Source organism: Castanea sativa, chromosome 4, assembly GCF_040712315.1.
Source record: "Castanea sativa cultivar Marrone di Chiusa Pesio chromosome 4, ASM4071231v1".
In the NCBI taxonomy this organism is placed as follows: domain Eukaryota; kingdom Viridiplantae; phylum Streptophyta; class Magnoliopsida; order Fagales; family Fagaceae; genus Castanea; species Castanea sativa.
Window position 1 is genome coordinate 42,642,150 of NC_134016.1, and position 27,960 is coordinate 42,670,109.

Below are 27,960 nucleotides of genomic sequence, written 5' to 3' on the forward strand. Positions count from 1 at the left end.
CAAGTAATTATGCTTAAAAAGTAAGGAAGAAAATTGGAGTGATGTTCAATACTCGTGCATGTATTCATTAAAAAGGCATGAGTTTCATTGGAGTGCATGTATCCAAAGAAAAATAAATTCCAGATTAATTAGAATTTGAAATATATGGATACAATTTATTATCATCATGTTAAGATATCAATTGATTTATATATTATGTAGGTGGGACTTAATCACCCATAGATTATTCAAACATATTTATCGGTTAAAATAACTTGAACCCATTTACGTACTTTTTTTTTTTGTTGATAAACTCATTTACATTCTTAATTAGACCTTAACTAATTAATAGCTTTGTAATTCAACTAGTGTCACTTAGGCTTTGTAACAATGATGAAATCTAATTGGAATGTAGGGTCAGAAACCTTGTGTATATAATTAAATCCTTCTATTTCAAATTGTAAATGAAATCTGATGTTTTGTTGTAAGAGCCACCTCCACAAATTTTTCCCCCCCTCTTTTGGATGGTTGAGGAGGCATTCATTCAGGAGTAATTGACGGTGCCTAAAAAAATCCAAAAACTATCAGCATCATCAAATCATGGAATTCTTTAATTTTTGCTAAACTATTTCAAGGGTTTAATATACAATCTTAAGGCTTATCATTCAAAATGTAAAATTAAAATTAAAAAGTTAATCTTTACAAGTGTTTAATGTTTATCCCCTCCAAGTAAGTTGGATAGATCTCAATACAACACAACTCTTTGAGATAATTAGGGTGTGATTCCATTCAAAAAAGAACTTTAATTAGTTTGTCTAATCTTGATATTGTAGATTATGCGCTGTTGTTATTTGATCTTGTTTTCTTTGCAAGAAATCTTCTTGTCCACTACCAAAGTCCAATGACTACTGACTGCACAATTTTATCAAACTTTTGGGACCCCTTCGGCTTTCCCAAATAAACATTACTGAACTACAAAATTATTCTGATGCCATCAACAAACACCACAAAAAGTAATAAAAAGCTACCAAGCTATTGCTACTCATATCAGCCATTATTACTTCAATGTTCTGTTATTTTTTAATTGGGGAAGAGAAGAAAGCATCTACATTCTAGGAACTGGAAGAGTAAATGTAACAGGCTAAACAGTGGAGAATTTTTTTTTTATCAATTTAGATAAACACTAAATAGAAAACACAACAAAACAAAGAGTTGCTCATAAATAAACACAAAAGTAAATACCACTAGACTTGTCTCTAACCCTTGCTAATTTTAGAGCTATAGCATCTGATAAGTATGGCATGGCATAATTTGCAATACATGAGTTTGTCATCAACTCCAACACCCACTTCTCATACTCTACCCCAAGTTACTAGTAATAGTAAATATCTTTCATGGACAAAAGGAAGCCGTCCATTTCCTCTAAATACCAAACAAAGATTAATTTCCTTTTTCTCTCAAAAAGAGAGTCTAATACAAGGGTGAGTAATTCATTCATATACACTAGTGATCTTCTCCTCAGTAGAGACATTAAGGCTGCCATTGATGTAATGTAATACTTAATGTTTCCACTGAAGAGAAGACCTCTGGTATGAAAAGGAAGATCACTACCCAATCAAGAGATTGAGAGGATGGTCAAGGACGCATAGAAATACAAGGCTAAAGATGATTGTGAAGAGCCTTGTAACTCAATTATGCACCTTTAACAACAACATGTACTTGTCCTAAACTTAGTTTCTATTCATGAGCTGAGACGTTAGAATTTCCTAACCCAGGTAACAACTACTGAACTCAACTACAGAGAAGTGCTACATTAGCTCCTAGGATCTTGCAATATCCCAAACCACCACATATGGTCGATCTTTTCTATTGTATTCTACTTGGGCCTAACCATTTGTGAAACAATCTTACTTCATAGTTCCTAAAATTTACACTAATGTGTTTGTCATCCTTAATTTTTTTGAAGTTTATTCAAAACATTACACATTCTAACTTTCTATTTATTTCTAGATAATTTTTATTTGAAATGTCAAACTTATTTTTAACAATTAATGAAGAATCTAGTGTGCATGTTATACGAATTTCATATAAACTTTAGAGAAAAAAAAATATATATTCTCCAAATTATCAAGAACGTGAGTCCCGCATTACATGTTTATGTTAAAAGATTATTTTATTTTAATTTTGTTGAGTTATGATTTATATTAACTTGATTTTTGAGATTTTAGTAATAGTTTTAGCATGACTCTTACTAGCAGTTTGCTTCAAAATTTACGGATAAAATTAGATATGTTATGCACCTTTTTTTGTTATTATTAATAAGGATGAGACAACACAAAATTCATATCATTTACTAATTCAATTATATTGTTGTATACTCAACTTAACTCAGGCATGCTTAAAACAACTGAGTGTTTGTTTGGGAACTGACGTGGACAAAATGGACTAAACTAGACCCAATAGACCGAGTTGAACCAAATGGTCTGAATTGAACCTAAGTGGACCGGATTCACCAAAGTGGACCTAATAGACCGAAGTGGACTAAAAGGACCGAATGGACTGGACCTAAGAGACCAAGGTAGACCTAGTGCAGCAGAAGGACCGAATGGACTAAAGTGTACCTAAGGGACTGAAGTGGACCAAAATGGACCAAAAAGAGCGAATGACCAAAGTGGACTGAATGGACTAAAGTAGACCTAAGGGACTAAAGTGGACTGAAATGGACCAAAAAGAACGAATGACCAAAGTGGACTGAATGGACCGAGGTGAACCAAAGTTGACTGAAGTGGCTAAAATTGGATCGAAATGGATCTAATTGGACCAAATGAACTAAATTGAACCAAAGTGGTTTGAAGGGATATTTTTAGAGTGAATTAGATACAATATTGTTTTTTTTTTTTTTGTGAGACACCGAAAGATAAATGGAATAATGGATGAATCCAATACCACAATAAAATCCACGTACATTTTGCCCATGTTTGATATTATGAGTGGTGGAGTTATAAACTTATATAGACCCACCACTTATATTCCATTGCTCACAACATACTACGTGGGTAAGTTGTGGCAAAATTTTTGTTATGGTATTAGCATTATTCTAGACGGATACTTCTAATTGGCTAGGTCTCTCTAAGCTGTCCAAATTATTAGGATGCCTTTATTCTTGAAATATTTGTCAAAAACAGTCAACTTGATTAGTGTAATGACACCATCATGGTCATATGATCATATCAAATAAATTATGTGAAAGAAAGTATATAAGAGGAAAAAAAAAATCAAACGAAAAGTGCAAAGAAATAATGATAGTTGAGGCGACAAGAGCCTAAATTTATTTACAGCTATAAGAATATAGGATGTTTTTCTTCACTATAATTTATTGATATGATTATAAAAATTATTTATTTTACTAAAGGTGAGCTTAAATAATAAATAAAAAAATTCTAACTTATGATTTCTTTGTATCAAAATAAATTATCACAAACACTAATAACTATTTGGGTGGTAATAACCAATGTTTACAAACTTAAAGTGATAAAGAGCATTTTTTTCAGTTTCCTCATCTTCTACAAGGTTTATCAATTGCAAATTATGCTTGTAAATTTTTTTTATAAATTGCAATATTAAAATAATTAAAGTTTTTTTTCTTTACAAATTTAAGTAATTAAATGAGATTTGTGCTTAGGACACATTTGCATAATTTCCATTGACCTAATTTCTCAAACAACAAATGCATTCCAGTTTTAAATCCTCAGCATTGAATATTAACTTGTCCCATATGTAGTAAGTAAAAACATAAGTAAGATGATCACAGCATTAGATATTAACTAGTCCCATATGTAGCAAGTAAAAACAAAGGTCATGACCATCATAAGTATGTTCAACCATTTGACTAATGCTGCAAAAAAGTTACCTTCGCTCAAAATTAATTTGTGGAGTAAATATACTTTTTATTTAATAAGAAGCCCTTAAACATATTCTTAAATTCAACTAGTTTTTTTTTTTTTTTAAGATAACTACAATATGCTGCTAACCGGCCCACAGCTTGAACTTTTTCCCTCTTAGACCCCCAAGCATTTTGTACATGAGGAGGTGTCAATTCAGTTACAAGATCCTTGGCCAATTAGATAATCCTCGTCAAATTGCATATTAATTTTTCCCCGCATATAGAAAGTAAAAACAAGGTCAAGATGGTCATAAATATGTTCAACCATTTTGCTACATGTTGCAAAACATTCCTTCCACTCGGAATTAATTTGTGGAGCAAATTTCATTTTATTTAAAATAAGAAACCATAAAACAAATTTTGAAAGACAAAAATTCCCATCAATCTAGCCAATGCCTTTATGCCATGTGTCCGATTAGAATATTTATACCAACAAGTACCGTACTCAATTCTATTCTCACGTCTGAAACCATGACCTTCATTGACCATATGCTATATGTAACTCCTTAATTATATTTAATATACTTATTACATATTTATTAAATTCTTAATTGCAGTTGTTAAAGTATCCATCAAAAGCTAGGAAATACCAGATAAGTCTTAACAAAGCAAAATTTGGTCACCAGTAGATTTAAAGGTCATGTTCGACCACTACAGTTAATTGCATCTAAGGCTCACCTGTTAAGTAACACGAAGGAGATTAGAACCAAAACACTAGGCCATTTGCCTCACTTAGTCCTCATCTCTCCCTCTCTCTCTAATGGAGCTTGACACAAAGTATAGGGAAAATATTGCTTCACAACCAATACTTTTGTCTGATAATTACCTAGAGTCCTATATGAAAGATGATTTATCCTTTGAAGCTCCTTCATCAAAGGGTTTCTTGCAATCTATTCACCATCTTGATCAGTTTCAAATTAATGGGTCTTCATCAAATCCCATCTTTGGGGTGCAAACTCAGTGCACCTCAACTGATTTTGATATTTTCGAGTGTAAGCCATTTATGGATAATGGTGGGCATGGTCATGTAATGGACAATTTCCAAAGTGGAGGATACTTGAATCTCCCTCAGAGAAATCCCATTGATATTATGGGATCAGATCGGAGTCACATGGTCTTTACAACTTGCCAAGACATAATAAAACCTCTGAATTTTGTTGTACCAGATGAAGTCTCATGCATAACAGCGGAAAATGGGTACTACAAAAAAATTGGCATGAACAAGAATAGAGCATTTCCAACAACTAAAAAACCACAAAAAGTTCGTAAGAAATCTAATGTTGTTAAGGGTCAATGGACGGTTGAAGAAGACAGGTACAAAAGATTTCATTCCTCAATAAATAAATATATATATATATATATATATATATTTATAATTTTACATTATCTAGGTAAATTATTGTTTGACCCTTTCAATATTCACACTCCATACACATTGGACATTAGTTTGAAAAATATGAATTCTATGTGGATACTTGATGTCCACACTTCATAAATAATTGTCCAATGTGCATGGAGTGTGGATGTTGAGAGCTTGAGACAATCAAGATCCTATCAATTATGAATTTTTGTTATCAATAAATCTAACAACACAAAAATTTTCAAGTTTTTATAACTGTTAACATGATTTATTATGATTCATATATAATAAAAGTGATATCGATGATAAACATATGGGAAAGTGATAATACTTAAATCACAACTTATCATATTAACAAATTGTAAAAAAAGTTGTCAAATTTTGTGTTTCTCTAAAATTGCTCTTTTGTTATTCCCTATGTTTGGTTGTCTTTATCAAGTATTGATGCATGTAAATACAGGCATTTGATTCAACTGGTTAAGCAATATGGAGTGAGAAAATGGTCTTACATTGCTCAAATGTTGCCTGGGAGGATAGGAAAGCAGTGCCGAGAGAGATGGCATAACCATCTTAGACCAGACATCAAGGTTTTATTAATTTCTTCTTCATTGATTCTATATTATTCTATCTTTACCCCTACATGTTTTTATGGAATTCATTGATTAAATCGAGATACAAATATGCATTTTTTAACACTAGACACCAATGCATGAAAATGTCTTTTATTTTTGCTCATATTCGTTCGTTACTTTGCAGAAGGATACATGGAGTGAAGAGGAAGATAAGGTACTAATTCAGGCCCATGCAGAGATTGGAAATAAATGGGCAGAGATTGCAAAGAGGTTGCCTGGGAGAACTGAAAACTCCATCAAGAACCACTGGAATGCAACCAAAAGAAGGCAATACTCGAAACGAAAATGTCGTTCAAAGTACCCTAGAGGCTCTCTTCTACAAGAATACATCAAGGGCTTGAACTTGGACCCATCAAACATGGTGCAAAATAGAAGAAAGACTTCTTCTAGTAATGCCACAGCCAATAACACCACCACTAAAACACCAACTCAGCTGCCACAGTCCACTGATGAGTTTTGCCCTAATGCTCGGTTGGTTCCAAACTATGATTTCAATGAGGTTCCGGACTTTTGTTTCGACGAAAACATGTTTCAGGAGAGCTGTAGCATTGATTCTCTTCTTGATGACATACCTAATAATGCTCCTATTATGGATGAGAACAATTTTGATGATCAAATGCCTTGTGGTCCTGTGGTTAATGAGAATATGCTGCATTGTGCTCCAGTAGTTGTGGACGAGAATGATTTTGACATGGATATTCCAGTTGATATGACTCCAGTGGTAGATTGTGACGTGAAGAAGGAGCTGGATTTGGTGGAGATGATGTCTCAAGTTAATGAAGCCAAATGTGTAAACCCTTAGGAATTTGGCTTCAGGGTTCCCTTTTTTTCTTATGCCATTGGCTGAAAGTTTTTTTCCTTGAATTACTTTGAGAGGAAGAATTCAAGAACGAATGGATAATAGTTGGGTAACACGCATGCAAGAAGCAAAACATACATATAAAATAATGATAATAATAATAAAATAAATAATACTATTGGAATTCTTGTGACATATGTACTCAACTGTTTGTATGGAATTGTATTTATCTGTAAGGGAATTGAGTGTATATTGTTTTTCCAGGCTTATTATGAATGAAAATTTTGAACATTTATTTATTTATTTTCCAACTAATATATTTGGAGTTGTATTGTTCGCTATTAGCGTGTTCATTGTTAAGTATCATCACTTTCACATAATTTGAATGACTTTAATAAGAATGATCGTGTAACTTAACCAATACTTTTTTGGTGTTTTTAACTAAAACTTCTAGGAGTTAAATCTTTCATCCATGTTGTAATTATTGAAATTAAAAATAAAGAAAAAGAAAAAGTAAAAAGAGTGCTTTGTAACATTTTCAGGTCAAATTAGGCATGCACCACACATTATTATGCATCTCGCATATATATATAGATGATATACGTAGGGACATGTTTAGATGGCAATTAATTAAGTACTCCTCGATCGTAATTTTTCAGTATGAGTACTTCATCTAATATAAAATTTTTATGTTATTTTGCTCCAAGTAGATCAACATGTTAATAGTAAGCATGCATGATATTAAAGTATAATAAATGTGTACCTCCTTAATAAGCAATTCGTGTTGGAATTTTGCAATAAATGAAGAATTTAGAAACATTATGTCAAGGAATGTGAAAGCTTCATGTATAACTTTCTTCATCAGTAAAATAAATAAATAAATAAAACTATTGAAGCCTTAAATTAATGTAATAAATAATGGAGTATAAATACTCAGAAAAAAGCGTAACGGAGTGGATATTGTAGCCACTAATGACAGTTTTTACTCGATGTTATACTTAATACATGTTGGTGTTAATTTGCTGGAAGTCAAAACAATTTGTGGACTGTGTAATATTCATTAGCTAGTTGTAAGGGAAAGTGTTAAACATAGAGCCACACTGTTATTAGAAAACCCTTTCTGTTTATATCGGTCCAATTTCGTAATTACTAATTAGTACTAAATTTAATTAGCCTATAATAACTTGCACTATGAGCTAGTATGGTTTCTAAATTTGCAAAATTTAAATTTTCCATTTCTCTTATTAAGTCTTTTCCCTTTTCAGATTCTACTAATTAATACCAAACATGTAACTTTTCACGGGATCGTGAAGTTATTAGACAATTTTTTTTTTTTTTATACAAAATAGAATTTTTATTTTAATCTAATCTGTATGTATGTGTGTAAAGTTCTACCCTGAAGATTTGAACTCCGGCCCTTACCCTCCACACCCCACAAATATTTATACTTGTAAAGTGACCACCGCACCAAAAGAAAGAAAAAGAAAGGATTAAATTTTATATGCAGGTCAATGGCATTATATGCATGTTTTTACTGTAGCCATGAACTTTTTGTTGTTGTTGATAGGATAGCCATGAACTTGTTGATAAAATTAAAATTTAGATGTTAATAAACGTTATTAACTTATTATACGGTAAAGTTCTCTGTATAATATTTGGTTTATATAAGTAATCCATCCATATAAATGTTTCTAGGTACATTTGAATAGTAATAATTTGTGCATCTACTAGCCTGGACTGAAAGTAGATTAGATTATAGATTTCATCTTCTTCTTCTTTGTTCTTTTTTCTTTTTTTCTTTTCCTGTTTAGTTATCACCAAAAAAATTTTTTTTTTGAGAGTTCGTTATTTTAATATTTTATTGTTTCAATTTCTGATTTTCTCAAAGGTACACCAAGTTTCAACTTTTTTTCTTTTCCTGTTTAGTTATCACCAAAAATTTTTTTTTTGAGAGTTTGTTATTTTAATATTTTATTGTTTCAATTTCTGATTTTCTCAAAGGTGCACCAAGTTTCAAGGTAAGAAATTGTAAAACGTATTTTAAACACCGGTGATAATGTCCTATACTCGTATGAATAAGAGCATTCCTATTAGGTGGGCCAAATGTCAAATATTTGGCATTTGGCACACCAAACACCAAAAACAGACTATCATAAAGTGTGTTAAATGCCAAAAGGTTTTGGCATTTGCTATAGTAAAATCTCATATTTGAAACAGTACGAAAGAAAATGTCATTTGATTTTTATTATTTTTTATTCATCTTTCTCTCTCATCTTAAATAAAATCTCTTTTTATCTTCACTTTGAGCCACACATTCACTACTTCACCCTCTCCACTCTTACAGACTCTTTTGTTCTCCGCTCTTCCCTTTTGCTCTCTTCTCTTCCCATTCATGAGCCACCACCAATTTTCTCTCCACTATCTCATAAATTCCATCATCACTAATCTATAAAACCTCTTTCACCATTTTTTTTCCCTGTTTTTTCACTCTCTCCTCTCTGTTCTATCTCATACATTGAAGTTACTTGGTTCAGTTTAGTTCATCTCAGAGCAAAGCATTACTGTTTTGTCTAGCATCTCAACTTATTAGGTTTGCATTGTCTAGCATCTCAGCTTGGTGGGTGGGATGCAGTCAGTGGGTGGGTGGGATGCGGCTGCTTGGGTTGTGTATGATTGAAAGTTTGAAACCTCAAAGTGTATGTTGACAATGTTTGCAAAATTACTTTAATATAAAAAGCAATTACAACAATACTTATGATGCTCTCCGGAAACACAATCTCTTCTATGATCAAGCTTTCAGTGATATAACCTTCTGTTCTGTGCTTTTGTTTCGCTCTTAAAGGATTCTCAGCATTAAGGTTGTCCCCTCTACACTTCCTAACTTGTTAGAAGATGCAAATAATGATATAGCCAAAATATGTGAATGTTTTGCAGTCAGGTTATTTAATAGAGAGATATACACTACCACATCCAACCCTTTCCGGAACAACCCATAATGCAAATAAGAGGCACACCCGACCCTTTCTGAACCAACCAATAATGCATATTAGATGCATTCAACAAACACGTTCCTGTAAATCTTCATACTCCATGAATCCAGTCAGATTACAATAATTGCAAGGACATACCCAATTTTACAACAAGGTGATGTAGTCGATTATGAGTGATAGATACTTTCTACACGTTCTTATTTACATGGACCCATCATTTTTTATCAACCACTTATAATCAAGCACATCATGTTGTATAATTGGGTGGGTGTGTCTGTAGTATTGTTGATCTAATTATTAAAAAAAACGTGAAATAGCACAAGGAATTACATTCTAAATTTCAATTATAAACCCAACCAAAAGTACAAAGGTGATAGAAGGATGGTTTGGGGAACAGCATCATTTACTCTCGGTCCACAAAAGAATAGCCAAATAAGTTAAATGGCATAAAAGGAACTTATCATCTAATTCAGTCACAACCTGACCTACAAACAAATTCTTGAATGCGTAACTTATCATCTAAAAAAACAAATTACGAGCAAAAATTTCTCCACAAAATTTCAAGCTTTCTTTGGCTTAAGGCGCTTCACCTGTGAATACAAGAAGACTCCAGAAAGAGCAACTCCAGTGCCTGCACGAAGTCCAGGACAAAAATATCTCTATGAATGGAAAGGAAGGGTCATAGTAATATAAAACTAATACCAAACAATGTAAACCTTTTTTTTTCCAGCTTAAGATCAAGCAAGTAAATTACCAAGAGTGTTGATTGGCGAGACAGGAGTTTTGAAGAAGAGGACAGAGCTAACAATGACCACCACCCGCTTCACACAATTGCCTACAGAGTGGGTAACAGGAGATACCCTCTGCAATATCATGTAGGAAACCTGCGAAGTTCAATCCATAAGTGTCAGCACTGTTCCTACTAAGGAAAAATGTTTTAAAAATGCTGACAATAAGCAGAGGCCTATGTAAAGTCCCAAATGCTTTAAAATGGTACAATGCCTCCCATGATTTTTTCTCTTTCTAATTTAAGACCTCAGTTAGCACGGTTCCTACTAGAACATTCACTTTTTACCCTCTCTCGTGTTTAACCCTATCAGACACTTCAGCATTGAGTTGATCAGAACTTATATGTGTGAGCAGTGTAACAAGGTGTAAAAGGCTTCATGAGAGAATCATTTTCTAGTCAATTTGACCAGATTGCAAGTAGTCACACCAGACCATGGTTTTTTTTTTTTACAAGTAATGAGAAAATTTTATTTAAATATCAAAAAAGTATCACCCAAGTATACAAGAAGTATACACTAGGGACAAGAAACAATCAAAAACACAAATTACAAACATCCATCAAAGAAAAACTGAAAAAATAGAATGACTGCCTATTACAGACAACCAATCCAATAAGTTTTTGAAGAAGAAGAGTTTAAGATCAGTTCCTTTCAGAATCTTCAAAACTCCGGTTACACCAGACCATGGTGAGTACAACCATGTGAAAGAAAATCACATTGAGAGGCAAAAGAATATATGATGAGTAAAGCAGTATTTAGATTCCTTCAAGTAAATACATTGCAAGTATAAATGACAAACAATGTGTCATAACCTAATAATAGGCTCTAATGAGCCAAAAAATCTCCATACAAATGGTGCAAATTTCTCAAGTTTTTGTCAAATAGTTCGGTAGAATAACAGGCATATATCATTTAAACAATGAACTTAACCTATCTTGAAACAAGAGTTCATTGCTCATGAGAGCTACTTGTCCAACAATTGATATCCACTATTTAAAATAAACAAAGATGGCAGCTTTTACATATAAGAAGCTCAAGACTAGTTCTAGAAAGGTCATAATTCACGTATGAAAAACATATACATTAAGAGTGTGTTTGGATACTACTTATTTTGTTGAAACTGAAAAATTATTGCTGAAAGTACTACAGATAAAGCTGAAAGTACTACAGATAAAGGTAAAAGTTAGTTAAAATAGTATAATAAAGCCCATAAATAGTGCCAAAAAGTGCAGTGGGGCCCATGAATAATAACAAAAATAAGTTGAATAGTACTTTTTTTTTTCATTTTTCATTCTAACCCAAACGCACACTAAGAAAAAGAAATGAGAGAAGCCAGAGCATGCGAAGTGCCTCACCTGCTGATAAGCATGGAAGCAGAGTGCAGCTAGAAGAGACCTGGTGTATATTTGATTAACATTTAACCCCTGTCATGGAATTTAAATATATAAAATGAATCAGATAGGCACCTACATTAAAGATTCTTTTCTGCGTAAAATCAAACTATAAAGACTTTTTGTTGTAGCTTTTAGCTCTTAAAAAAGTTACTCACAGCCGATTGCAGGAATGTAGGAGTAAACTTGACACCTTCCATGAAGAGAGCCACAGGGGCTAACAAGATAAAGGACATAACTGTTATTATGGAGAAGAGAGTGATGTTGTCCAAAGATTCCTGTGAAAGGATAAAATGCCGATTATGTGCCAATTCAAATACAAACTAAAAATAAAATGAAAAGAAATAACAACAGCAGAATGTAGTATGACACACCAAACAATTATTTCATAAATCAAAAAATAAAGGCAAAAAGATTAAGAACATATGCATCTCGAAAATGTTGATTACCTCTGATTTAACCATGACCTTTTTGCTAAGGACATTACGAGATTGGTTTGACAAATTGGAAGCCATAGCACTCCAGAATCCAGCCCTTCTCCAAAATAAAACAGAACGATCATATGTTATTCTTTTCACTGATAAAACTAAATCAAGTAAAGTCCTTAGTTTTACAATGCTACTGAATAGCCCATATGAAGTCACATTTTTTTCTTTTTGCTGGTAAGTAACACACCCAGTGGCATTGAACCCGCAATCTCACCCTCCATTCATTTTTTTTCATTAGAAGAGGTGCTATTTATGCTAGAGCTCATTGACAGCCCAAAATTATTTTTAGAATCCTTTTTTCCCGAATGATAGAAAATACCCCTTGTCCAATAAAACTCACAAATCCCACATCTATGGTGGGTCGAACCTCATAACCCACCCCTCGAGTACCATACAACCATTCAATCCTAAATCAACAACTACATGATGCGGATATCTTTTAATCTATGTAAACAATATATATATATATATATATATATATATATATATATATATATATATAGATAGATAGATAGATAGATAGATAAGTAAATAAGATTTATAATTTTATATGCAGATATAATGTTGTACCAGTTGAAAGAGGCCTCGGTGACTGATGCAAGTGCCACTCCTCCAACAATAGGTACAAGGGAAGCAACCACCCAAAAAGTGGGCAACTGTATGAGAACGAGGATAATAGTTAGAATCAAAACAACTTGATGAATGATGCTCATTATAAAAATTGAAATTCTTGCATAGAAATCATTTCAACAAAACTTAAGAATACAAAGGAAACTTTACTGGAAACTAACTAAAGCTGTCAATGCTATCATACTACAGAATTATATATTTCAATCAGTTTCATCTCCAGTCTCCATCCAGTTTCTGTGATTGATTGTATAGTACCCAGTTGTATACTTGAGTGACTCTTTTTTGATATCAATAAAAATTTCACTACTTATTAGAAAAAAAAAATCATCTCCACCCAATCTTGGTGATCCAAAGACATAAAAAAAAGGGGCAAAATAGAAAAGGAAATTCGCACCTCCCCCAAAAACATAGCAGATAGGACAACAGAGAAGAAGGGCTCCATAGCCTTGATCGTGTGAGTGAATGACACTGCAACTTTTCCAAGACTCATATTCGTGAAAACGTTCCCTAATGTATGCACCACTGCCAGTGGCAATATCACTGCAAGCTGTCAAGAAGTTACTCACAAATAAGAATCACTACACAAAATCAAGACCAGTACACTAAATACTAAACCTTTCACACCACATCAAATACCTGTGAACTGCTAACATTTGGCTTTTTGTAGAGATTAAGACCCCACATTAAAGAAACAACTACAGTACCAACAGCAAACTGAATTGCAGTGACAGTTACCGGGTATGGGTACACCTTCAAAACCTGTGATCAAAACATGTGTCACAAATCAGCTCCAATCTCATACTGAATTATTGGTCAAGTATTAACACACATTAAATTCAAGTGTCTCACAATCAGCAGCCTGATTTGAACTAAACCCTAAAGACCCAAGTAAAAACTAATTATAATTTTTCTGATAAAATTAAAGTTACCAAAGTACATTTTTTCAGGTAATTTCCAAAGTCTAATTATTAATCAACATCAACTATAAAATTTGATGACACGCCATTGTTGATTTTTTGGATCATACAAGTGTTTCTTTTGTAATTGTTTGTGAAAGCTCACATTTTGACCACTCCTAATAAATTCTTTTACTTTATAATAATATCTTTTTGCTTTCAAAAAGTGATTCACGTTACAAAGCTCACTTTAATTATAATTCTTCTGGTAAAATTAAAGACACCAAAGTACATTTTTTCGGGGTAATTTCCAAAATCTAATTATTGATCAACATCAACCATAAACACAGCTAAGAGTATCAGATAAAATTTGAGGACGCACCATTGTTGATTTTTTGGATCATACAGAGTGTTTCGCTTGTAATTGTAAACGAAAGATCACATTTTGATCACTCCTTCAAATAAATTCTTTTACTTTATAGTAATAATCTTTTTTACTTTCAAAGTGATTTTTCTCAGAAAGCTTTCCCACCAAAACAGAGTTCCAAGAAAAACAGAGTTTTCAGTACATTACAAAGCTCACTTTAATTCTTTTCTTTTCATTTCCTTCACTATACGATCTAACAATAAATTTTCCACAAATTTCAACACTCAAAAACCTAATCAAAATCACGCAAATCCACAATCCTCAACCTTCAAATTTTCAACAACCAAAACAAACCAGCAACACATTTTTCTCAAAGCTCAAAACCAAATCAAATAGCAACAACACATTCGCTCAAAAGAACAAAGCCAAATACACAAAATTTCACGACGAAAATCCACAAATTCTCAATCTAGAAAAAAAAAATTTTCAAAAAACGAAAGTGAAGCGAAACCGAACCTGCTTGTTGTAGATGTTGAAGTAGATATTGAAGAGGTACCAGAGGCCAAACAAGGCGCCGAGCTCCAAGGTCTTGAACAAGGCACTCGATTCGGGTTTCTCTCCGGCGGCTTCGGGCACCGAAGTCGCCTTAACCTCGAAACGGTTCGTTTCCGCATCGGAATAACACGGCGGCGGCGCATTCCAAGGTCTGAGCTTGAACGGCGACGAAGAAGACGAAGAAGAGAGAGACCAGGATCGGCGAGTAGAGAGATTCACATTGAAGGAATCGCTGTTGAGGTTCGAAGACGACGAAGAAGCGCGAATGGGATCGAATCTAGGGTTGAAGCTGAAGCTCGAAGGCTGCCTCCGTGACTTTAGGAGAGAGAGCGATGGCGAAGGAGAAGCGAGTGTGAACGACGCGCTCTGCATTTTCGAAAGCACTCAAAGCTTTTGTGTGAGAGAGAGATCTCAGAGAGAGAGAGAGAAAGAAGGGTTTATAGATTTAGAGAGAGAGAGATATTTAGGCGTTGGAAAGTCGTTCGAGGAAGAGAGGGTAGTTGGGTTTGGTGGAGTGAAGTGGGAGACGAAATGAAAAGGAAAGAAAAAAAAAAAAACGGAATCGGAAATGTCTCGCATATTCTTTGGGATTCTTTCTTTTGTGTCTAATATTAGTATTAAATTTTTTTTACTATAAATTTTTTTTTTAATTTAAATTAAGATTTCAAAAAAAAAAAAAATTATGAGATACTATAAATTTGGATGTATATCCTTATAGAGAAAGTCTAGGACACAACTATAGTTTTGTGTCATAGTTTTTGATATGATCAATTGTACATGGATAATTTATGTGTGAAAGTACAGAATTACAATTGATTAGACTTTGATATAGTTATTTGTAAGTAAGACCACTTCAGTTTCAGTTTGTTGTTGTAAATGATGTGGGTTTTTGAAGCATTGTTATCCTGAATTCTGTAAATTTTGGGTTGTGTTGATTAGGTGTAGCTGTTTTATATAATATATATATAAATTTTTAAAATTTTTGTAACCAGAATTAAAAAATTAGATTTAAAAATATACAGTTTCAAATCAGAATGTCAAACTCAAAACATTCACGTAATTTTATCAATTTAGTCAATCAAATTTTAATCCTATTCTCTCTTTTTTTATTTCTTTCTAATTAGTCAATTGTTAGTCTTTTGGTTTTCCAAAAAAAAGAAAATTTATTTTGTTATCAAGACTAGATACATCGAATCTTGCCAATCTGGAAAAAAAAAAAGTATTTTGTTATAAGATTATTAAAAATATATATACTTTTTAAATTAACAGTTTCAAATCAGGGTGTCAAATTCAAACAGATATTTTATTAATTTAGTCTATCAAATTTTCATCCTAATCCTTTTTTTTCTTTTTCTTTTTCTTTAATTAGTCAATTTTTCACTAAATAGTCAAATGATAAAGTCTTTTGGTTCTAAAAAAAAGAAATCTTTTGTTATCAAGACTAGGTACGTTGAATCTTGCCTCTAACAAAAGAAAACATATTAATATTTTGATATAAAGATAAATAATTACTCATACGAAGCGTGTGTCAAAACTTTCAAATCTGTATCATATTTACATGAAAAAAAAAAAAGTTTCTATCTTTAACTCTTGGAAATAATGTTATTAAATGAGTCTGGCTAGTTGGACCGGTAACCTGATGACCCAGTACATAAACCGGATAATCAATTATATTGGAAGAGTACATGACTTGGTCAAAACCAATAAAATTTAGTGGATTTTAAGCAACCCGTGTAACCCAGCTGAGTTTATAAATTGCATAAAATTACATTATTAGATCCACTTTGATGATGCAAAGAAAATCAGTAGGCTGGATGCTTCGGACTTGAAAGAACTATTTGCTCTATCAACGGCCTGAAAAAAGAAAGAAAAGCAATCAAAGGTGACCGGGGCTGCCGGCCAAAAACTCTCCGATGACAAAGTTAGTTTTCTCTCTATATTTTTGGAGTTCCAACTTTTTGGGAGCAATAAAAACGTACCTTTACTTTGTCTGAATAAGTGTTTATATAGTGTTCTAATAGACGGTTATCGCAATTATAACCTCTCATGGATTTAAGGAGGCATAAGGATTTAAAAATAACTTTCATAACTGTTTAGGAGTTATGTACTACAACGGATACGGGGAAGTTATGCGTAAAATAAGGAATTGTCACATTATACTCAGAGATTTTCCTAAATATGATACCCTCGTCCTAGTATCCCCTTGTCGAGTGTATTTAGCTCATGAATAGGGGCCGTTCCGTCTACGGATGAATTTCTTAAGGACAAGCATCTCATTCCCTGGTCACGAGGACCTCGTCCTAGGCTCTTTCTCTTTGAACGAGATAGTTATAGGTAAGGTTTTCAGGGGTGCTTGCAATACTAGTTAGGTCACGGACGACCTCTATAGACGGCTTCAAGATGAGAAAAACCAGAACCCTATCACACTCTATTGACTTTTTTACTATTTAATTTATGATCATATGGTATTTTAAACCCAAAAAAAAAAAAAAATTGTTCTCTGCTGATTCACCCAATACCATCACTTTTCACAGTTCTCCAAGCCTGCAAGGCTGCTACTGTGCATCAGTTTTCTGTGCTCAAGTCTAAACAAAATCACTTTTCACTTCAGTAATTCGCCACCAATTAGCAAGGATGACCGCATGAGTATATCAAACAACAAAACTTCATTTGTCTTCTTTTGTTTAGATTTATTTTTATTTTTATATATATATACTTTATTTGTTTATTGCCTTTTAAGTTTAAGCATCTTTTCTTTTGTTTAATTTTTTTTCGGTGTACTGTGTGAGTGTATGACATGTTTCCTCTTTGAATTTTCCACTATTTTGTTGCTTTGAATTTGTTTATTACTTTAGACTTTAGCTAACCTTAACTTTATTGCCAAATATAAATTAAACGCCATTAAGATTTCTTTTATTTATTAATCTTTTTATGTATAAAGTTAAAAAATTAATTGTCAATGGCCTTGTAATTGAATTGACACCTCCCTATGTACAAAGTGTTTAGAGGTCCAGGGGGGAAATGATTCAAACTGCAGGATTAGCAGCATGTTGTAATTATTTCTCAAAAAAACATTAATTATTGTAAGTTGCAATAGTTAATTTACATATTCATGCTACGATTTTTCAAACTTATATATATATATATATATATATATATATATATATATATTTTTTTTTTTTTTTTTTTTTTAATTTGACCATGCGGTTTGACTAGTGACCCACTGGTTGAACCAGTGACCCAGCTTATAAACCGAGTTAACGTCTAGTCCAAGTTTAATAGTTATGCTTGAAAACCTTAAGTTTGTAAAATTACATTTCCAAAATTTTATAACCATTAAATTGTAAAACCAAAAACATATTAGTATGATACCGAACGCTTTTTTAAATTGTAGGGAATAAATTGATGCAATCCATAATTTATGGATCGAAACGATTTTTCAATCCATGATTCAGTGACTAAAAATATCAACTTGATAAATGTAATTTATATTTCTTGATTATTTCTTAATTTCCTTTTCAAGTCTTGGTAATGGTAGGTAACATAGATGTTTTATTTTATTTTTTTATATTTCTTTTAAGTCCCATCTATTTTACTTTACGACCAAAAAAAGGAGAAGTCCCATTTGTTTGGCGGCCAAAAAAAGGAAGGAAAATGTCTCATCTGTGGTAGGAAGTGTGTATTTAATTCAATTTTTGACCTATTGGTAAGGATGGGAAGAAAATAACAAGACTTTGATCATCCAAGCCTGGACTGCCATTTCCAACAACCGGCAAATTGATTAGCAGGTAGCTAGATTAGATCTGTGACAGTGATACACCCCCACACATAAAAATAAAAAATATTTTAAAAAAAACTTGTGAAAAAAGTTTGACAATAATGAATTCTAGGTGAAGGAGCTTGCCATTCCAACTTTGCTGGAATCAGAATATTTTTATGGCATATATGAGTGGAAATATTCTTGACTATTGAATCTAATGGTATTTATAGATGGCACCAATGATAGACAAGATGTATAAAGTTAGATGAACCCAGGAGGTGCAATAAACAATGATACCAGATCTCCTAAACAGAGTATCTATAATTCCCATCAGCCATTTTGAGTTAAGTGAGACTGAGACAATTTGTTGGGATCTCAGTTGGCATTCTAATTTTTCTAATTCAGTAGTAAAAAATGCAAGTTTACCATACCTACAATGATCCCATCAAATAGAACTTAAAAAAAAAAAAAAAAAAAAATGCAACTTTACCCCCATGCAATACAATTATTAGATTTCAAAATTCATATTTATGCAATCCAATTATTAGATTTTCAAAACTCACATTTAATAAAAATATTTACCATGCAATCTAATAATTAGATTTTCAAAATTCATATTTAATAAGAATATATAAGAGGGTTTCGAGAGAAGCCTTGTTCATTCTAAAGTCGGTTTTGGGCCTTTTAGAGTGACAGTTACTACAAATTCTATTAATAAATCTGTACAAATTGAACTATCACTTGAACCCCAGGCCTACAACAAACTTGGTGAGCCTTTCTTGCATAACATTTTCCACTAATTTAAACCTTTCAGCTTTTAAAAACTAACCCAGTAATCTCAAATTCTGGTTCATTCATCTCAATTGCCTTCAATATCAAAATCAAAGTTGTAATTCTATATCTCCAATATCAGCATGCTTTCCCCTCTTTTTCACTCATCATGTTTTTTTTTTTCTTTTTTTTTTTGGGAGAGAGAGATCTTTTTATCTGTTAGAACAGTCTATATCCCACATCCGGGACCATGAGTCCATGACAGTACTATAACTCTATAACATACCCAATTTCAATTGGAATGAGAAAGTAGAAACCAAATTAACTTTGTTTAGAAAAGCCAACAAAAAAGAAAACACAATGCCCACTAAGATTGTTGGGTCATGGATTTTGGGATTTGGCCGAGAGTATGTGGTTTTGGTCGAGAGCATGTGGGTTTGGCTGAGAAGCATGGGTGGTCCAAGTCCGAGGAGTACTATCTCCTCGGATAAAGCCAAACGTAAATCTGGTATAGATCCTAATGATCAAGGATGACCTTCCAGGAAGTTCTAATGATAGTAACGAGCATTATGAACGTACAAGAGGGATAAGAACTCAAAAATATCTAAGGAAAAACTGCTATCACCGCATTAATGAGGAAGTAACCTCTGAACAGTATTATGGCAACCTTATAGCTACCCCAGAAGACTTTTAGAGGGGGCTGATGGGACAACCATCAACTGTCCACATGTGGTCCACGTGTAGGGTAAGGATGAAGGGAGAGATGTAATGTAAATAAGGGTAGAGATCTCATAGAATAGGAGATTAAAAAAAGGAAAAGAGAAAGCATTTGAGGAATCTCAACAACTCCTGTAACGATGGTCATCCAATATATGCTAGAACAGAACTTCTCGGACTGTGCCGACAACCAACTTTCTCGCCAAACCGAGTTCAATTCTTGTTGGCACATCATTTAAAACCATATTAACTGTTATCCAAGCATTAAAGCCTAGCTCTTTGACCTACTCTCTACAAATTTATTGTACTAGGTTCACTGGGCCAAGATCCCTTACATTTTGAGCTTGGTCTGAAAATTGTGTTCCCACAAAGATTATACATGGATGATGCTTAAAATCCTTTACAGAGATTTGTAAACCAATGAAATTAATGAAACTTGAGCCATTATAATTTGTCTTAAAAACTCTGTAACTTAAGCACCTCCATTTAACAACCCATAAATCCAGTAACCATGATAACATTAATAAATTAAATTGATTGCAGTAAAGGGGCAATGAGGAATGCAAGTGCCTAGAAATATACCTTGATACCATTACACTTTTTAAGACATATATACTTGAACACTTGCAGTCTTCATTACCCGGCACACAGGACATACATCAATAAACCCTTCACAATCCTTACAGAGACACAGATGCCTACAAGGTAACAACAAGACACAGACTTCCTTAACTTTACAAGCCCTGCAACTCAACTGTTTCTCTGTAAAGGCCAAATTTCCAGACCTGCCTACAATGCGTAGGTGATCCACGTTAGTACCAGAGGCTGTATCATCAACCTCGCTATCCCCACATCCTTCCTTCCCATGCATAGCACCCTGAGACATGACTTGCTGCAAATTGCTTTTCAAGACATTGACTACAGACTCATTGTACTTTGCTCTATAGTGCCAAGACTGAACTTCCATGGCGACCTGCTTTATTCTCTCCATTAGGTCCTTGTTCTTGCGGTTCATATTCTCTATTTCAAGCTCTTTTTCACGTAACTTCCTATCAACTCCCTTTTCTATGGCACTCAGGAAAGAAACTGTTTGTCTATGCTTCAGTTCCCTCACACCCTTGAGGATGTTTTCTTCCTGTTCAAAACACACCAATGAAGAATTGGTTGTAGAGGGTATTGTGAAACAAGCAACAAATCTATCGCAAACTAATGTCTAGGAGTCAACCTCCTAAGTGGTGATAAAAAGGATCAAAATTTTACTTCTGATTCTTTCACCATAAAAAGAATTGCAGGTATTGTTAAGATTTAGATGTTGACACAACAACACCATAAGCTAGTTTGTGGAATTAGATTATTACCTGAAGTCTAATATAACGATCAAATTCTTCCTTCTGCCGATCAATCTCTATCTTCAGATTATCGCCGAGGGATAAAATAACAGGAAGGACACCTGTCATACTTTCACTTGCAGAAGTAACAGAAGAATTGTGTTCATCCTCCTCATACGAAAGTTTCAGCCCGGTTGATACAGGATTAGGATTCAGAATGCTTCCAGAATGACCAGCTTTGTCTTGAGAGAAGTTATTATTTAGAGTTAAAAGACGCTTTTGCTGCTGTCTGGAAATAGATTCTGCTTCCCTAGCTCTTTTGATTGGCTGCTCCATAGGAGTTGTTTGGTCGTTTCCAATGTAGTTTAAAGGACCAACATTGCATCCAACTGGGACTGCACAGATTGCAAAGTTACCTTATAGATTAAACAAAAGACACTGAATATTTTAAATGAAAAAGAAAAATGCCACCAAGTTATAACCATATAAAATCGATATAAACAATGAGAGCAACAGAAAGAAAATTAAATTTCGTTGTAAGTATACCAAAAAAATAATAATACATCACATCTAATAACACAAAGAAAGAAAGTGGGGGGAAAAAAGAGATATAGTATTGACAAGATAAGTCACAACTCACAAGAAACGGTAGAGGATAAAGATTGCTGTAATGGGACAAACTGGAAAGGGACAAAGAGACAGGGTCACAAGAGGTGATACATGGAGAATATGTTACATTTTCTTCTGTCCAGGACAATGTCAAAATTATTAATCCTGATGTAAAATGCTCAAAGTTCAGGTGCTTAATGGCCACTGTCGTTTGTGGTTATGTTTTACAAATTTTGCATAGAACCCAAACTTGTGTGCTAGCAGCGCTGTAGCTTTACATCCCATCATCTAAACATAAGTATATGGTGACCCATTGAAACACTAGAAAAATTAATCTAACTACACTTGGCTTATTTACCAATAACCAGTCATCATTCAATCATAATTACTTGCACATTTCTCATAATTGATCGTCAATAATATGTACACAAACATATGATGTCAACTCCAACTACTAGTACAAAAATGGAAGACTTAAGAAAATGCATATTCATTTAGCATATACAGGCCATTTTCTCCTCTCATAGTTATCTGTTAAGTAACTCAAATCCGCTTATATATTGAAATTACCTGGACTTTCAAACATGTATTAAGTTAAAAAATCAAATTATTTGTTCAAATTATGGCACAGGCAACAAATACATCATCCTTTATTTAAGCAATAATAAAATCTTAAATGCACAAACTGAATGAGAAACCTTGTCCAAAATCCTAATTGATCAAAGTTGTAAAATATAGAGAGACCAAGCACATAACAACTGTCCAGAAGCAATAACAGGACCAGACAATAAGAGTAGAACCATGTACAAAAGCTACATGAATATCAAAATAACATTTTAGGACAACAAAACAACAGAATTAGAAAATCTAAATCTGTAACTAGAAGAAAATCAAATAGCATAAATGAGTAATAAGTTCTTAGGAAAGACTCACAATCCCCAAATAATTGCAGCTGAGGCAATCCACTGGTATCATATTGAAACCGACCTTCCTCAACGAACGTGGGAAACACGGGATTGCTATTATCTCCTCCAAACATAATCCTATAAGAAACCAAGGCAGGCAACCATCATTTCATAAACTAACCAAACTTACCAAACTAATTATGATGGGTACCAACGATTAAGCACCTAAGCTCAAGAATCTCCTAAAAAATCCAAATCATGCACAATGAAGCACCTCAAAATATCAATAGTTATGAGGGGAACCAGATGATCGAGCAAATTGAAGAGCACCCACTTAAAAAAATCAATAAAGAACCTTGTAGAACATCACAAACAACATCACCAATAACTAGATACACTATGCTGCATTTTGTTACAGAGAGATACTAACACAAAGAAACAAGAACTACAAATTGAAAAGTTCAACTATTCATTATTTTGGACCTAAAAAATGCAATAAACTCAACTCAGCAGAGTGACAGACAACCCCTTAAAACTCATTTCAAGGAAGTTTTCCAAATTTTCTCATCTCCACACCATTCACATCAACCACAGCGTACGCAAATGAATATCAAATTCAAAACCTAGCATATCAACAACTTAAAACCCATAGCAAGCCTCTATTTCGATTCAACAACCCCATCACATCAGAGAAAGTCATCGATTCCACCCCATTAATAGAAAAACAAAATCTAACACATAAAATTTCCAACTTGAGCATAACAACAATCATCCATAGATTTCTAAAATCAAAAGGGTAACCATCAAAACAAAAACAAAAAGTTCCAATCTTTATCCCATCATAGCATCCAAAACAAAAAAAAAGAAGCAATACCCAGATCAGCAATATCAAAGAAGAAATGGAAAAACAACAAAAAACAAGTTTTTTTTTATTTTTTTAAATCCAGTTTCTTTCCTATTGTTTGCAGAATCAGTACCTAAAAAACTTCAAATGGAGGCAAAGTCGGATCTGAGTGGTGAGAATGAGAGGGTGAGAGAGATAGAGAGAAAGAGAAAAAGAGAGAGAATATTTGCTAAGAGAGGAGAAGGAGAAAGTGAAGCATAATGGTAGCAATAATAATTAATGGTATTGGGAGGGACAATGGTTCGTGGAAAAAGACGATGGTATTGGGGTGAGTGGTTAAGGTTAAGAAAACCGATGATTCCATTTGTACGAAGAGAAATTGTTAGTGTTGGTGTTGGTGTTGGTGGTGTAAACTTCTTCATCGCCTTCATCAGCTTTTTTTTTTTTTTTTTCTTTTCGTTTTCCCACCAGTAATTTTTTTCATTTCTTTATTTCTCTGGTTACTGATGCGTCGGTTCAGTGTGCCTAAATTTACTATGGTGTCCTTCTTTTGTTGTGGACCCCTTGTTTTGTTGGGCCTATGTCTGGCGTATAATGTGCCCCATATTAATTTTTGGCTAAATGGGAGGTGAAATTTATTAGTGTGTGTTGGAATTAGGTTTTTTTGTTTTTTTCTTCTCAAAAAATTTTATTTATATGTTTGAGTGTGATTTATATAAACTAATAGAAATCAGTGTTTTGAATTTAAGATGAACATTTGTATAATAGTTGTGAGAACTTGTGGTTGTAAAATAGAGTTTTAAGTTTTAAAAACACTTTTTTAAGCTCCTAAAATGTCTAACCAAACGAATCTAATATCTTGACTCATACATCATGAAAGATGATGGTTATGAATTTTAAACTCAGGGTCTTATAAAATCTTAGAAACTAGTAGACCAAGCATTTTGGGTTATTTGATAATTTTTTTTTTTTAGGATAAAAGGTTATTTGATAATTTGTTGAATATTAACAAAAGTAAGGTTGTATTTCTGCCTCACCCATTCTTTAGCTGGTGTCAACTGATTCAATCGCCACTCATAAAGAGCCCGACCATCCAAACTAATGCTCCTCATCAATCGACAGCAGGTTGCATTCTAATCCACTCAATTTGATCAAGTCGAGCATGAATTGAATACAAACTCTTGTTGATTCGACTGTGAACACCCCTAGTACCAATTAAACTTTAAAACTCTTGGTTATATTAATTGATACAACCATGCATTAAATTTAATTGAGAGACTTATGATACAATATATCTAGATTTATAACTTATGTTTTGTTTTGTTTTTTTATTAGTCAAATTGTATAAAAATAATAAAACAAACACATACACAACATACATCTTATGATTTTTTTTGTAATAATGTAACCAAATTCCTTGACCCTTATAATAATTTTTTTTGGGGGGGGGAGTATCTACCCTTATTGTACTTGGTCTCTGAACATCTTTTTATGCATAAACACAACATGAATCATGGGCTTACAGAGCTTATTATGATTCACAAAAATATGTACTCTTGTATACATTTTTTTCCTTTTGTTTTTATTTATTTGGCGTTTTGGGTATTGAATATGAATCATAATATAATGTCAGACTCTCTTGGTAGGAGCAACCATCCAGCTACCAGCTAACATGTTGTTAGCCTTGGCAGAGTTGGTTGCTTCACCGGCCCAATTTCAATGTAAATGGGCCCAAAATCATGTGAGATCAGGAGGCTATTTTCGTACTTGCCATTAATTAAAAAAAATTTCAATTTTTGCAATTAAAATTTTTTGAGTGGGCAGGTGGTTGTCGGTCCAATGCTAATCAATCAGCCCAATTAATTCCAAAAATGGCTCTATCAAAAAAAATTTCCAAAAATGGCAAAATTTAATAAATAATAAAAAGATTTACCACTAAATTATATATATATTAAAAGAAAAGAAAAGAAAAAAAAAGTGGGGGGAAAGAAAGAATCAAGATGAGAGATTGAGAAATGAGAATTGAGACAAAGGCAGGCAGGCACATACGTAAGACTAAAGACTAGAGACGGCTCTATCTCTCTCGTTGTGTTTGTTTTTTTTTTTCTTGTTGCTCTAGAACAGGTGGGGTCCACTCTGCTCTACTCTCTTCACGTGGCCCCCACATGACTTCGCTTTGTTTATGGCTCACGTTTTGGTGTTTTTTGGCTGGTACGAGAGAGAGAAATGAAGAAGACGAGGCAGGTTGGTCCGCAATTCACGGACTCTCTCTCACAGACACACACACAATGTGACCCTCATGAGTCCGTGACTCTGTTTCTCATCTTTCATAATAAATAAATAATGATAATAATCTGACTTTCTCACCAATAATAATGAATATAATAATAAACTAAGTTCATGATATAAGTTGATTGATAGTATAATTTAACTTCTGCTATATTTATTATGAAAATTTGTAATGATATATATATATATATATACTGTATATATTATGAGCAATATTAGAAGAAGTTTTACTGCAATATTTTTACAGAACTTGGTAAAGTTTTTTTTTGGGTCTTGAAAAAGATATTTGAAATTTAATTCTTATTTAGATAAAAAATCAATTAGTGTTTGAGAATAATAATAACGAGCAATTAGTAAACTGTGCATCTCTTTACTCTCACAATGTCGTCATTAAAAATGGACTGTGCTCCTCAGATAATGACCACCCACCCATATCTAAGACTCCACACTTCTTGAGTTGTCCAAGGTCGATGAAGTCCTCCGCCCTTGAGGCAATATTCTTGATGTTCTTAAACAAAAAATGTTTATCCATTTCAACTATAAAAACTTAGGCTCCGTTTGGGAGTTTATAAGAAAATGGAATGGATTTAGTAAGGAAAAGAATTGAATTGAATGAAATTTAAAAATCTCGTTTGGATGTTATAAAATAAAATAATGAAAATGAATGGAATGGAATAAAATGTAAGTAACATTGTTCGGAAGTGACATTAGAATGAATGGAATAAAATTATTTTATAATAACATTACTATTATACCCCCAATTTTAAAGAATATAAAAAAATGATTCTAGTTTATGGAAAAAGAAAATTTTATTGAAGTTAAAAATCAAGTTATGTATATTTCTATGTTGAAAATATATTAACATTTATTAGATTACTATAATCCAATTTATGTTTGTTAATAAAAACGACTTGCACCAAGTATTACTTCTGAATTGTGCTCCCTCTTTGTCATTGTAATAATTAGACATAAACACTACAAGGGTTTCATCACTCTCAGCCTTATACCAAGGGCAAAGACAAGAAAGTTGAACTCATTGCATTGTTTGAGGTTTTGAGGGAAAATAGATGAATAAGTGTTCCTTTCTAACCATTCTATTCCCTCCAACTAAAACTCCCAAATAAGGGAATGGACCTTCCATTTCCTCAATTAAAACTCCAAAGCAAGGAATTTAAAAATATTTCTTTCTTTCATTCCATTCTCTCCTCCCAAACGAAGTCTAAAGGGTTAGTCTATTTTATTAGTTTTTATTTCAAACTTTTGGCACCCTACAATTTTAAGGGGAAAAAAACTAAAAGAATTTAATGCAAAGTAAATAAGAAACAAAAATTATGTTTATTCCTTGTCTTTTCGTCATTTCAAGTTGAAAATTGGGGGTTGAACTTATCAATAATCTATGATATATATAAAATCAAAGATATTTGAATTTTAGTTACATCATAATATTTTGCCACATAAATTTTTGAATATTCACAATTTTGCAAGTCAACATTCTGATATAAATTTATTTAATTGAGTTTTAATTATATTCTATATTTAAGTCTAATTAGAATTTTTCCTTATACAAAAATAATCATAGTAATATTTATTAATAATTACCATAATTATATATTTACTAATTTATAGCTAGAAAGAAACAATCATAATAAGTACCCATTAACAACTACCATAATTTTATATCTAAGACCAACAATTACATAGAAAAAGGCAATGATAATAAATATCCAGTAATAATTACTGCAATTATATATTTAATAGTTCTATAGAAAAAGACAATGATAATAAATATCTACTAATAATTACTATAATTATATATTTAATAGTTCTATAGAAAAAGACAATAATAATAAGTAAGGAAATTGCATTTTACCACCCTAAATTATAATTCATATTTCATTTTGCACCCTACTGTCAATTAG

General features: G+C 32.8%; 3 protein-coding genes across 3 annotated transcripts; 1 reads left to right on the forward strand and 2 right to left on the reverse strand.

Moving 5' to 3' along the window:
• The first annotated feature begins 4,760 nt into the window (after nucleotides 1-4,760).
• On the forward strand, nucleotides 4,761-6,716 carry LOC142632950 (transcription factor MYB98-like). Its single transcript, XM_075807262.1, has 4 exons — nucleotides 4,761-5,236; nucleotides 5,743-5,869; nucleotides 6,039-6,483; nucleotides 6,565-6,716. Exons 1-4 carry the CDS (start codon nucleotides 4,761-4,763, stop codon nucleotides 6,714-6,716), a joined length of 1,200 nt encoding a protein of 399 aa, XP_075663377.1.
• Nucleotides 6,717-10,017: 3,301 nt separating this feature from the next.
• On the reverse strand, nucleotides 10,018-15,391 carry LOC142631497 (phosphoenolpyruvate/phosphate translocator 1, chloroplastic-like). The gene is made up of 9 exons (XM_075805666.1): nucleotides 14,780-15,391; nucleotides 13,637-13,759; nucleotides 13,395-13,547; nucleotides 12,941-13,026; nucleotides 12,332-12,416; nucleotides 12,041-12,160; nucleotides 11,847-11,915; nucleotides 10,458-10,587; nucleotides 10,018-10,334 (listed from the first exon to the last, which is right to left on the reverse strand). The coding sequence occupies exons 1-9, from the start codon at nucleotides 15,188-15,190 to the stop codon at nucleotides 10,264-10,266; spliced, it is 1,248 nt and encodes a 415-aa protein (XP_075661781.1). The 5' UTR covers nucleotides 15,191-15,391; the 3' UTR covers nucleotides 10,018-10,263.
• Nucleotides 15,392-20,565: 5,174 nt separating this feature from the next.
• On the reverse strand, nucleotides 20,566-24,257 carry LOC142630226 (E3 ubiquitin-protein ligase BOI-like). The gene is made up of 4 exons (XM_075804199.1): nucleotides 23,886-24,257; nucleotides 22,937-23,046; nucleotides 21,425-21,789; nucleotides 20,566-21,201 (listed from the first exon to the last, which is right to left on the reverse strand). The coding sequence occupies exons 2-4, from the start codon at nucleotides 23,040-23,042 to the stop codon at nucleotides 20,668-20,670; spliced, it is 1,005 nt and encodes a 334-aa protein (XP_075660314.1). The 5' UTR covers nucleotides 23,043-23,046; nucleotides 23,886-24,257; the 3' UTR covers nucleotides 20,566-20,667.
• Between the last annotated feature and the right edge of the window lie 3,703 nt (nucleotides 24,258-27,960).